The sequence below is a fragment of the Sinocyclocheilus grahami genome, unplaced genomic scaffold (assembly GCF_001515645.1).
Source record: "Sinocyclocheilus grahami isolate Dianchi unplaced genomic scaffold, SAMN03320097.WGS_v1.1 scaffold671.1, whole genome shotgun sequence".
In the NCBI taxonomy this organism is placed as follows: domain Eukaryota; kingdom Metazoa; phylum Chordata; class Actinopteri; order Cypriniformes; family Cyprinidae; genus Sinocyclocheilus; species Sinocyclocheilus grahami.
This window is the reverse complement of record NW_015505850.1, coordinates 473,126-485,145: the sequence shown is the minus strand read 5'-3', so window position 1 is coordinate 485,145 and position 12,020 is coordinate 473,126. Positions and strand designations below refer to the sequence as shown.

At 34.5% G+C, this 12,020-nt stretch overlaps 1 protein-coding gene and 1 pseudogene across 1 annotated transcript; both read right to left on the bottom strand.

Moving 5' to 3' along the window:
- Positions 1 to 475: 475 nt before the first annotated feature.
- Positions 476 to 4,972, bottom strand: LOC107558999 (heat shock protein 105 kDa-like). Its single transcript, XM_016242706.1, has 5 exons — positions 4,943 to 4,972; positions 4,118 to 4,240; positions 2,834 to 2,941; positions 2,364 to 2,483; positions 476 to 783 (listed from the first exon to the last, which is right to left on the bottom strand). The coding sequence occupies exons 2-5, from the start codon at positions 4,232 to 4,234 to the stop codon at positions 607 to 609; spliced, it is 522 nt and encodes a 173-aa protein (XP_016098192.1). The 5' UTR covers positions 4,235 to 4,240; positions 4,943 to 4,972; the 3' UTR covers positions 476 to 606.
- Positions 4,973 to 5,510: 538 nt separating this feature from the next.
- On the bottom strand, positions 5,511 to 11,594 carry LOC107558989 (heat shock protein 105 kDa-like; annotated as a pseudogene).
- Positions 11,595 to 12,020: the final 426 nt, after the last annotated feature.

The window sequence follows — 12,020 nt, the reverse complement described above, 5'->3', positions numbered from 1 at the left end:
CAGTGGGGTCCAAAACAACATGAGGATGAGTAACTATCCTTTTAAGAGACTCTTTAAAAAGCGTGGACTAGAAAGTTGAAGAGGTGTTTATTTTGTGATTTCAAACTTGCAGCAAAAGTTTCAGGCACAACACAAAGGAACAAACATCAATTCTCTGCATTAACAAATTTCACAAAGACAGCTGCACAGATATAGCTGTCAGTATGTGCTATAAATAAATAGTGAGTTTAATAACATGCTCACTAATTGAATTGACTTTCAAAGTTCTGTTTTGTGATTAATTTAATATTAAATAAAAAAAATCAATAAAAAACATTTACATTTAAATACAAATGAAAATCTGCAAATTAAACAGAAAATAATCCATAATTAACTTTTGCAGATGCTTAAATATATTTACAACTGTATTACTAAAGTGAGAAATGCCTCAGTTAAAAACAAACAAAAAAAAAACAGGTTTTTAAAAGTGTTTTAAAGTTGTGTGATGACAGAGAAAGACAGATAACACCACACCCCTGTGGCTGCTCGGACATAGAAATCAATACTGATTACATATAAGGTTATTCTTAGACGTGTCTCCCCCAGTGAAAAGCTTTTTAGTTGCTTTTAGTCTTTCCTCACCTGTAATTTCTCCTCGATCTGAGTGCTGTGTATGGCAGGTTCCTGATCAGGTGTGCGTTTATCCTGAGAATACTTTATGTTTGTCATCCACACTTGTGTATCTTCAACACGCACTCTGACCTTGTCCATGTCCATGGCGTTAATATGACAGTAACTGTTCCTCTGAGAGACAAAGTTTGCAATATATTAAAATACACATACAAAGAATTGTTAAAGGGATAGTTTACCTTCAGTTGCTGGTCCCCATTGACTTCCATAGTATAGAAAAAACCACTATGCAAGTCAATGTGGACCAGCAACTGAAGGTGAACTATCCCTTTAAACTGGTTTTAAAACTAACAGTATATTTATACTATATATACACACTAGTATAACTGTCTAACATGGTATACTTTTGTAAGTGCATTACAAAAGTATACCATGGTTTTTGATTGGGATGTACTGATTTTAAAATGTAACGTGTATTAAAATTCAATTTTGTATTTGTATTTTGTCTAAATGCATTAATAAAACATTAAAAACTAAATTCAGTAGTTTTAAATGTGCAAGTGAATGCAGGCGTCACAACGTCATAATGTGCAACAAGAATGAATATTCTTTTTGAGATTTGCTAAGATGACATTTAACAGTTGTCTATGATTATCTTTAAGATTAAGAATAAGTGAGCATTATTTTCCATTTTCATTTTAGTTAACGTGTTAATTTAATTTTGTTGTTTTTTTTGTCATTTTTATTATTCTTTTTTTTAAAATGTCTATATAGTTTATATTATTTTTTGTTGTATTTTATTACATCAAGTTTAACCAGTGTTATTTTAGTGATATTTCTATACTATTGTAGTATATTTGAATATTAATGTAATGAATATTTTGAAATAGGTTTTTAGTCATTTTGTTTTAGGTTGAAATAATTTTATTTCAGTTTTAGTTTATATATACAGTATATTTCCAGTTATTCAATTTAGTGCTTCAGCTTATTTCAGTTAGGTGCTAATGGAACATTTCTCATTTTTGTTTAACTTAAGTTTATCTAATATTTCTGCTTACTTTTTTACAGTTAAATTTCAATGAACAATGTTTTTAAACCGTTTTAGTAAATGATTATAACCCCGAGTTAAACTGCTTTGGCAACTGGCTAAAATAAATTAGGTTTACGGGGTTAACATTTATTTTATTTTAAGTAACACTTGTTTTTAAAATGTTTTAGTTTTAGTAAAAAAATATAATAACTCTGGTAAGCATTATATGTAATTCTAATAATCTAAATGTAAAAATACAGTAAATTAGCATGTATAATTAAATATGATAAAAGCCTAATATCACCCAATATATTTTGCATACTTTTTATTGGCAATAAATTATTAAACTACTCTGCTAAATATAAAACACAATCATTGATTTGTATACTTTTCTAGTCAATTTAGGAACTTAAAAGAAAGCATTTCAGCACTTCTGATATTACAGTCTCCTTAGGATGAATTGCTGTGTTGTTGCATTCCTCATTTGCAAGGTGCTTTGGATAAAAACATCTGCTAAATGAAAACATGTAAAGCAGACACTATTTACAGTCAGTTGTAAGAGACTGGTGGCTGAAATATGACTGCCTAACTGCATGAGATCCATTATAATGTATAAAACCATTTAAAATAACTCCCTGCACTCTAATGTGCCTTGCAGAGCATGATTGATCCAAATAAGATGTGATATATGACAAAGATAATGAGAGAGAAAACTTATTCTTACTCCATTCTTATACTCCTCCATAATAGTCATGTAGCTTTGTATTTTGGCTGACAGCTCCTCAAACATTTTAGGTCTCCATATGGACTCCTGGTATCTGTTTTGCACAGGCTTACCCAATTTCTGTTGAATAAAACAAAAGGCTTTAATATATCACTGTTTGTCAGCATGAATGCATTCGTGCAGTACACAGCAACCAATTAGTGCTCTTCCTAAAGTGCAACAGAGGGCTTTTGAAAGCTACACAAACGACTCTCTTAGCCTTTAAGGGAAGCACGTGCCATCCCAAATGCCGCAAGCTGTCAAGACAGCGCAAGTCAATTAAAACACAAAACTGCGGCCGCACATCAAACAGAGCGTAATGTTAAACCTATCGCTGAGTCCGGTTTATCTCTGAGAGAACACAAAATCAATTTGTCGTGGCACACAAAGGCTAACCTATGATCAAATGTGTCTGAGGACAAATGACTCACATGTATTTCTTCCAGCTTGTTAATGTACGTCTGCTTATCTTGGTCCGCTCCCTCTTCGTACAGCCAGTTCTCTGTGCAATTTAAAAGCTCAGAGAATGCCTGATGGTCCTGGAGAGAAGTAAAAACAAGTGTTTGTCTTATGCTGCATTCAGATTTGTGGTCCATTCAGCTGCAGAGCTCATATGAACTACTAACTGATTTAAAGGAGACATATTATGCCCCTTTTTACAATATGTAATATAAGTCTCTGGTGTCCCTAGAATGTGCCTGTGAATTTTCAGCTCAAAATACTCCACAGATCATTTATTATATCATTTTGAAAATGCCTATTTTGAATGGACGCTGTTTTTCGGGCCTGTCTCTTTAAATGCAAATGAGCTGCTGCTCCCCGCCCCCTTTTCCAGAATAGAGCTGAGCCATTACAGCTCGGACCTGCTAAAAACATCTGTTATGGTTCTGATTATCATGTTTATCGCTCTGAAATCATGCGTTTTAAACCATATTAGTTTAAACTTCTGATATACGGTTTTCTGAGAGCACACATCCGAAGCACACGGACAGAAAGCGCTTGTCACAGCATGTGAGTACTAAACTAAGTTCTCATTCACACACAAGTTTACACGTGTCTGTGAAGGTAAACAGCTGGGAAATAAATCGCATGTTTATTTTAGATCTGTGTGGCAGCAGCAATATACATTAAATAAATCAATAAATCCACTGCTCTCTTGTCTCCTCTGAGGCTGGGACTCTAAGGCAGAACAGTTAGCATGTTTTGCTCAAACTTTCGCCATGACATTACACCGTTGTCACTTGCGAAATCAAAATGACGGTGCCATGGGTGGAAACGTGCAGATTAAGGGGCCGTAATATTATGAGATCCCTTTGCCATGTCACCAATGGAGCGAAATCAGACGCGCTCGTTTTTTCAGACCCTTGCAGAAAAAGGTTTAGCAAAACAAAGTTACTGGGTTAATCTTTTTCATGTTTCCTTGGTTGGTAGATGCACCGGGGGACCTGATTATAGCACTTAAAACCTGGAAAAGTCAGATTTCCACGATATGTCACCTTTAAATGAATGAGAGTTAATTTAATTTATGCATGAACTGAAAATGGCGTTCAGAGATTCAGCAATCAGGAACAGGCTTCTGAAACATGAAAACATTAACGAACGCTATGAATAAATCACTGTATGTTGAAAACAGTCCCTGTGAGCTAAATAGATTACTTGTCACTCTACAGGTAATGCTGTGTTATCTGGGAAAAGCTGCACGGAAGATACATTACTTGAGCATTTATAAACGTCTGATAGGGGCCCTCCAGCTTGTGTTTGTAGTAATAAACATTCTCCTCGACTGCATTTTTAGCGTTATGTTCTTTCTCCTGGCAGTCTTGCTGTATCATTTTGCTCTGTCAGGAAAGAAGAAGAGGAATTTAAGTGAGTGCCAGATGGTGAGAATGACTGATGTTTTTTTGAATAACTTTGATATTCAAAAATCTACCAGAATGTCTTTATTCATGTTTATGGCTTCATGTATTGTCAAGATACCAAAATCACACTTCTATGGCTAACAAAATATCTATCACAGCTTTTGAAACATTATTTGACATAATCATTTACTGAAACAATATCAAACTAAAAGACAGCTATTTTTCTTTTGCTTTAATCAGTAAAACAACTTTTACATGTACAGTGGGGTCTAAAAGTCTGAGACCACTGGTAAAAGTGCTTTTGTTTAGATTTAATATAGCTTATTTAATTATAAATTTCCTTATTGGCATAACGATCTGACATTAGTTCAATTCATAAGAAATTTTTAGTTTTAGATTTTTAGTTTAGGTTCACATGATCTATATATACGGTGGCAGAGAAGTGCAAAGCAAATCACAATTCTGAAAACAAAATAACAAATTACAAACGCAAATGCAGGTCTAAAAAAACAAAATAACAATTCAGAAAGCACAACAATTCAGAAAACATTATAACAAGTCAGAAAACACAATGACAAATTCGAAAACAAAATAACAAGTCAGAAAACACAACGACAAATCAGACAAACCGCAAAAGGTAGGTATAGTTTGAGATAGCGCAATTGGTTTGGGATTACTCACCGCTGACTGGACGAGACATCTGTCAATCAACGTATACAGGACGAACCAGCCGAAGAACAGCAGAGTCGTGGTAGAAAGTTCGGAGATGGTATTAAAGTAGCTCAGTTTAAATGTATTGTATGAATTGCCCTTACTCTGGAATAAACCAGAACGTTATTATTGCATAACGTTCTGGTTTTTTATAATGTACTACAATACTGAAGTGCAGATAATTGCCACTATTTGCAACAAGTAGTATACTTGATAGTAGAAATCCTGCTATTTTAACATAGTGTAAATAGGTATTTGCACTTAGTGTAAATAGCATATTGCTAAAAATACTGCTATTTTCACTTAGTGTAAATAGAATCCATTGCTAATACGAGATTTGAAAGGGAGGAAAAAAAAGTTCGGCAAAAAGCAGGATCGAACCCGGGTCGATCTGGTCAAAAAGCAAGGGCATGCACTTATCCATCTGCGCTACTGGAGCTGATGTTTTACAGCCACTTTTAACTAAATGTAAATAGAAACCCCGTAATTTTTATTCCAGAGGAAGGGCAATTCATACAATACATTTAAACTGAGCTATTCATTTTATGTAATTGCTGAGGCGATCCTTTGGTAACTGCTGGGTAAACGTCTCCTCAATGGGCAGAACAACATGCTTGACCTTCATCTTGGCTTTTTTAGCATCAGGGGGGTGATTGTTTACTTCTCCATTCATCTGTGAAGAACAGACAACGTCTGTTAGGATAATGGTATGGCAGTCTGACAAACTGACAGAAATACAGTACATATTAAGATATTTCACAAGATGTGACACGAATAACAATTTTTTTTACATAAACTAGATACACATCAATATGCCTATTTGATATGCACATATAAAGTTAAATGTATTGAGAAAGCAGTAAGTGAGAGATGTACTGTAGCTCACTTACACTCAGTGCATCTGTTTGATTCTTCTCTTTTTCCATGGGGGGACACTGTGCTTTTGTAAGGTTTTCTTTGTCTACCGAGAGCTGAATATTTGCCTCCTGTATCTTGTCCTAGAAATGACAGTCCCAGGGAGCTGATAGTTACATTTCTACACAATTATATTAGTATATAATAGTATATATTATATATATTATATTTTTTTTATCCCCACCCCCATCACTTTTATTACTAAAAGCTTGAATATAGCTGTTCAGTAATGATGTCAATTTGTAGAGCATCCCTGGAAAGCTAATTCACTTGCGTTCCCGCTGGAATTTCTAATGGGTTTTTAGAATAACAGTTTTCGATTTTTAGGTAAATTAAAGTACGTGGCTGCATTACTTGAAGAGATTTTCCTGCTTCACAACATATTTGGCAAACTCTCGCCTCAAATGTGTTTGAAGCTGTCGTGTGTTAACATCCTTGTATAGCAGTCCTTATTTTTTTTTAATTATGTCTGAGGTATGAATGCGCGTAAAACTAAGGTCTGTTAACCATTTATCGTAATTTACTTGCATAGAAAAGGAAAAAAAGGAATATTATACAACTCACCCTTGTTAAAACTGAATAACATCTGACTATAACTATAACAAAAACATGGTTTGCAAAATATATTAGAGTCTTTCCTAAAATGTATTTGAAGATGTTGTGTGCTAATTATAGTCCTTATGTAGCAGTGTTTTTTTATTATTATTATGTTTGAGGTATGAATATGTGTCAAATTAAATGTAAAACTAAAAAAATCAACAAAAACAAAACCAGAAAATGTGTTTGAAGCTGTCGTGTGTTAACATCCTTGTATAGCAGTCCTTATTTTTTTTAATTATGTCTGAGGTATGAATGCGCGTAAAACTAAGGTCTGTTAACCATTTATCGTAATTTACTTGCATAGAAAAGGAAAAAAAGGAATATTATACAACTCACCCTTGTTAAAACTGAATAACATAACAAAAACATGGTTTGCAAAATATATTAGAGTCTTTCCTAAAATGTATTTGAAGATGTTGTGTGCTAATTATAGTCCTTATGTAGCAGTGTTTTTTATTATTATTATGTTTGAGGTATGAATATGTGTCAAATTAAATGTAAAACTAAAAAAATCAACAAAAACAAAACCAGGAAAATTAATCTCAGTTCCCACAAAAATACAAAAAGCAGCACAACTGTTTTCAACTTGATAAATGTTTGACCAAATCTGCATATTAAAATGATTTCTGAAGGATCATGTGACACTGAAGACTGGAGTAATGGCTGCTAGTAATACAGCTTTAGAATAAATTATATTTTAAAATATATTAAAAAAGAAAACAGATTAAATTGTATTTCACAGTCGTACTGTTTTTACTGTGTATTTGATCAATTACATGTATCCTTAGTAAGCATAATCTTAGTTAAGCTAAACCTTTGAATGGTAGTGTACATAATTCTTGATGTTTTTCTAAACATATTCCATTTGAGGTTTCTTATTCTTAAGAATTTCTGCTTCTTAAAGCTGAAGTGTGTAATGTCTATGTTACTACCATAACCAAATTATATATATATATATATAATTTTTTTTTTTTTTCAGGTTGATGTGTAGGGCTAGTTGGGATATTAAAACAAACAGAGCAATTCTCCCAATCAACCTTTGAATGGCTTATTTATAGCTGCATATTGAGCTGGTAGAGGGGAAAATATTGACACCCTTCAGCTTTAAAAAATATGCTGTTCGTTACATAGAGTAAAATGCACTTACCTGTAATGCACAACCTCTGGCCACTGCTTCATCAGCATTTAATGTAGTGCTCACATCCCTCTTGAAGAACTTGCTGATCTGGGCCTTTACAGCAGGGATCCGTGTGGTTCCACCTACAATCTCCACAGTACTGATGTCCTGAAGCCGCACTTGAGCCTGTTCTACAGCCGTGATCAGAGGAACTATCACTCTCTCAATCAGGTGAGCACACAACTCCTCAAATTTGGCCCTGTGTGGAAAAGGAAGGCATTTACTTAAGACTTCTTAGCTTGTTGATCAACTATGCCGAGTATCACAAATTAAGAAGCACAATTGCAGTTCTGCAATGTCAACAATATAGACGCGCATTTAGCTGCAAGTAAATATGATAGGTGTAGACAGATATCCAATTAAGATGAGACTTTAGGCATGTTACAAAACATAAGCAGGGGACTCTTAAATTTTATAATTTGTGGTTGGGGAAACCACAATCCCTGAAAAATAAATAAATAATACAAGCTTGTGTTGATGTGCATTACTTACAGTGCGTGGAAAAGGCGGCTCCCAATATAAGATGAATATTATATTTATCAATAATATATTTATAAATATTTGATTATTTATAAAATAATAGCAGCTTTATGAATGTACTATCAAAGTAGGGATGCGCTGATATTGAGAATTATACCAATAAGATGATAAATATTTTCATGCCTGGTAACCGATAAATAGCAGATATTAAAATTCTAGCCCGAAAATTAGTTCAAAATTCTACAAATGAATTTAAGCATCACAACATTATAATGTACAGTATGAAAAAAATTATATTCTTTGTGAAATTTGCTAATGTTTACATTTAAAAATGATTTCTGATGATAAGCTGATAAATATTTTCATGTTATGCATAGAACTGATAAACCGATTAAAAGGTGATATTAAAATTCTATACTTAAAAAAAAAAAAAAAGTATTTAATTTAATATTTAAAATGATTCCCGTTCACACACGCATCTGCAAAAATGACAAAAAATTCAGAATTATGCATGCCAGGACAGTAGTTGCTAATGTCACTTTGTAAAGTAACACTACGTGTTTTCAAAGATTTGCGTTTTCAGGTCCCTAAAATGCTGTTGTCGTGTAAATAAACGGCCAAAATTCTTATGTTTTTCCATTTTTAGTTGAAAACGGTGTTGTGTAAACACCACTTTAAATACTGTCAATATATTTGTCTTTTTTCTCCCCCAAAATTCTCTTGCATCGACCAAAAACTGATATGGTACAGATAGATATATTGTGCATTAACAATTCATAGCTCTAAATAACAGTCTAACACTCACATACCTGTCAAGTTTCTCACATACGTCTTTATCGCTTATAAAGCACTCAATGTTGAGGAGAATGTCTGTGGAGTTGCTGCTCATTAGTTTCTTGAGTTTCTCACACTCTTGTGTCAGTCGTAACATAGCTCGAGCCTTGGACTTTACATCCATCTTATACTTGGACTTAAATTCAGCACAGAGCATTCACTGATGTGCGTGAAAATGCAAAGTTGGAGATCTACACAAGCGTCTGACTTTGACTGAGACTCACCTTAAGTTTACCTTTGTTGAAAGCACAAACAGAGACCTGGAGAGCTGAGTGGCCCATGTCCACAAATGCCACAATCTTTGGATTCTCATCACAGCCTGGAAGACCTTCCTTGTATATGGAATGCTAAATGACACTGTCAAGATTGCTTGGGATGTGGCAAAGTCACTGTTGTTGTGAGTTTTATTAATTAAAAAGATACCTGCAGTGCTGTCATTCATTAGCTTCAGGCAGTTCAAGCCGGCAATCTTGGCAGCATCCAGCACAGACTTCCTTTCTGAATCAGTGAAGAATGAGGGGATCTATGCATGACAAAATCATTTGTATGGCCAAAGAAATGACACAAACAAACCATCGGATTGGTGTCTTGCACATTTGTGGTTTACGTGCAAATTAAAACAGGCCTGGTTAAAATGTACTGCTGTATGATGATAAAGCAAGGCCTTTTGTCTAAAATATCATCATGACAAGACTAAAAATTACTATAATACACTATCATCAATATAAATAATTTTAGGGGAATTTCTAATGAGCTGAAAGTCTCTATTTCTGGTACATGCCTCTGGTATCCATTAAACAGAGGTGTGAAGTATTGGAGTAAATGTAATTAGTTACTGTACTTGAGTATCTTTTCGGGTACTTTGTAGTTGTACTGAGTATCAAAGATATTAGCAACTTTTACTCTCTACTTCACTACATTTTTGAATGAGTATCTGTACTCTTTACTCCACTACATTTGAAATGGGTGTTGCAGTTACACATTACATTTTGCATGGACCTAGCTTTTTCTGCAGCAGTTTATTTCTGCTACAAAAGACGTGATACTGCCTTTTACAGGTCACTGAAAGTACTGCATCTTGTGCGTTTTGCCCTTACTCACCCAAACATTTCAACAAGGCTACTTTATGTGAATGTGAGTTCCTTAGCAAGTATTTGTGAATCAGAGGTGTTTTATATATGAGATGAGGACATGACTGCAGCCGGCAATGAGGCCCAAACCAGCACATCCACTGCAAGAAGGCTTTGGAGTTTTAATTTGACTTAACATTATTTTATTTATCCATTATACTAGAGACCTTTTTAAAAGATATTGTTTTTTGTTTGTTTGTTTTGTTTTGTAATTTTGAGGTGTTCAGTTTATTTTGGTTTTAGAAAATAAATGTGATTGTTCTCCTTACAAATCAACTCTTTCTTGTTTTAGTTTCATGCTCTCTGTGCCTTGCCCTGGATTTTTATGTCACTTGCTGTCTCCCGTGGTGTTTGTAGTCCGTCAAGACATTGAAAGTCAAAATTTTATTCTGTCTTCCAAAAATAACCACATGGCACATATACAGTATGTCCCAAATACTTATAAGGATAGTTCACTCAAAAATGAAAATTTGCCGAATGTGCTGAAAATGTATTCACCCTCAACGTGTAGATGAGTTTATTTCTTCATCAGAACAGATATGGAGAAATGTACATAATTTCCCTCCAGTGGATCCTCTGCAGGAAATATGTGTCGTCAGAATGAGAGTCCAAACAGCTGATAAAAACATTACAGTAATCCACACGACTCCAGTCCATCGATTGATAGTTTTCATGTGATGCCACACCCTTACAGGAACGCCCACGTGGAGGGCGAAACAAGGCTTTCCTCCACTGACCGCCAGTTATTTTTACGAGGTTTGCATTAAGTAGTAATGTAGTAAGACAGACAGTGATATTTAAAAGCCAAATTCAGTATACTGTACACCTTATTCAGGATGCATACTTTGTACAGGCAAGCAGATGAACCCAGAATATAAACACAATGCGCAAAGTTTAATATTAAATGTTTTCCCATAGAAAACAATTATAAATAAGACGCTTAACCATTTAGCGCATTATGTTCATATTCTGGGCTTATTTGCTTGCCTGTATAAAGCACGCATCAGTAATAAGGTGTGTACTGAATTTGATCTTTTAATATCCCCATTTTAAAGGCACCTTTAAGTGTTTTCACATTAAACGTTTTAGAATGTCCCGCTGTTTTTAGTGATTGAAATATTGCGGTGGGTGATTTATTTTATATGGACTGCTAATGGCCAGTATTTGCATTTTGTTCACATATCTTTGTTTTATTCTTTTGATCTAAATATTTTTTGGATTGGAACAGATAGAAAATCGACAGGCTTGTGCTGCAGTTCTATGGATGTTTTGCCCGCCAGGTCTTCGAGCCGGTCACGTGACTGAAAACGATCAATTAATGCCTTGTGAAGTGAAAATCTGCGCGTTTGGAAGAAACAAATCAATCAAGGCATTTTAACTTTAAACCTTAGCTTCTGGTCGAAATATGAGTCCATAATTCACAACAATGCCTCCTCCAGTGAAAAATCCCATCCCCTTGTTGTCCTCTCACATCAAAATCCACCATTTCGAACTGGTTTAAACTGTTTTCTTGATCTGTGCATATTTCTCTCATGATTCAAACTGATTTTTTCCCCCCTGGAGAAAGCATCATTATGGATAGAGGACTCATATTTTACTTACTCATATTTGACATCTTTTCACTTTACAAGATATTTATTGATGGACTGAAGTGGTTTCAATTACTAGAGGATTATTGTGACGATTTTATCAGCTGTTTGGACTGTCAATCTGACAGCACCCATTCACTGCAGAGGAGATTTCTTTGTGATGAAGAAACAAACCCATCTACACCTTAAATGATACATAAATGGGACTAATGAACACAGTGTTTACCTTGACTCCAACCTTCCCATCATTTAGTGGTACCAGGTCATATGGTAAACTAGCCTTCTCTGCTTGCACGGAATGATCCTAAAACAATCTGCCATGT

Excerpts from the sequence above, each read along its gene's own strand:
- LOC107558999 (XM_016242706.1), bottom strand. The coding sequence starts at position 4,234 with ATGATACAGCAAGACTGCCAGGAGAAAGAACATAACGCTAAAAATGCA. Across the intron at positions 2,942-4,117 it reads AGACGTTTATAAATGCTCAA|GACCATCAGGCATTCTCTGA; the intron begins GTAATGTATCTT and ends ACTTCTCTCCAG. Across the intron at positions 2,484-2,833 it reads ACAAGCTGGAAGAAATACAT|AAATTGGGTAAGCCTGTGCA; the intron begins GTGAGTCATTTG and ends TTTATTCAACAG.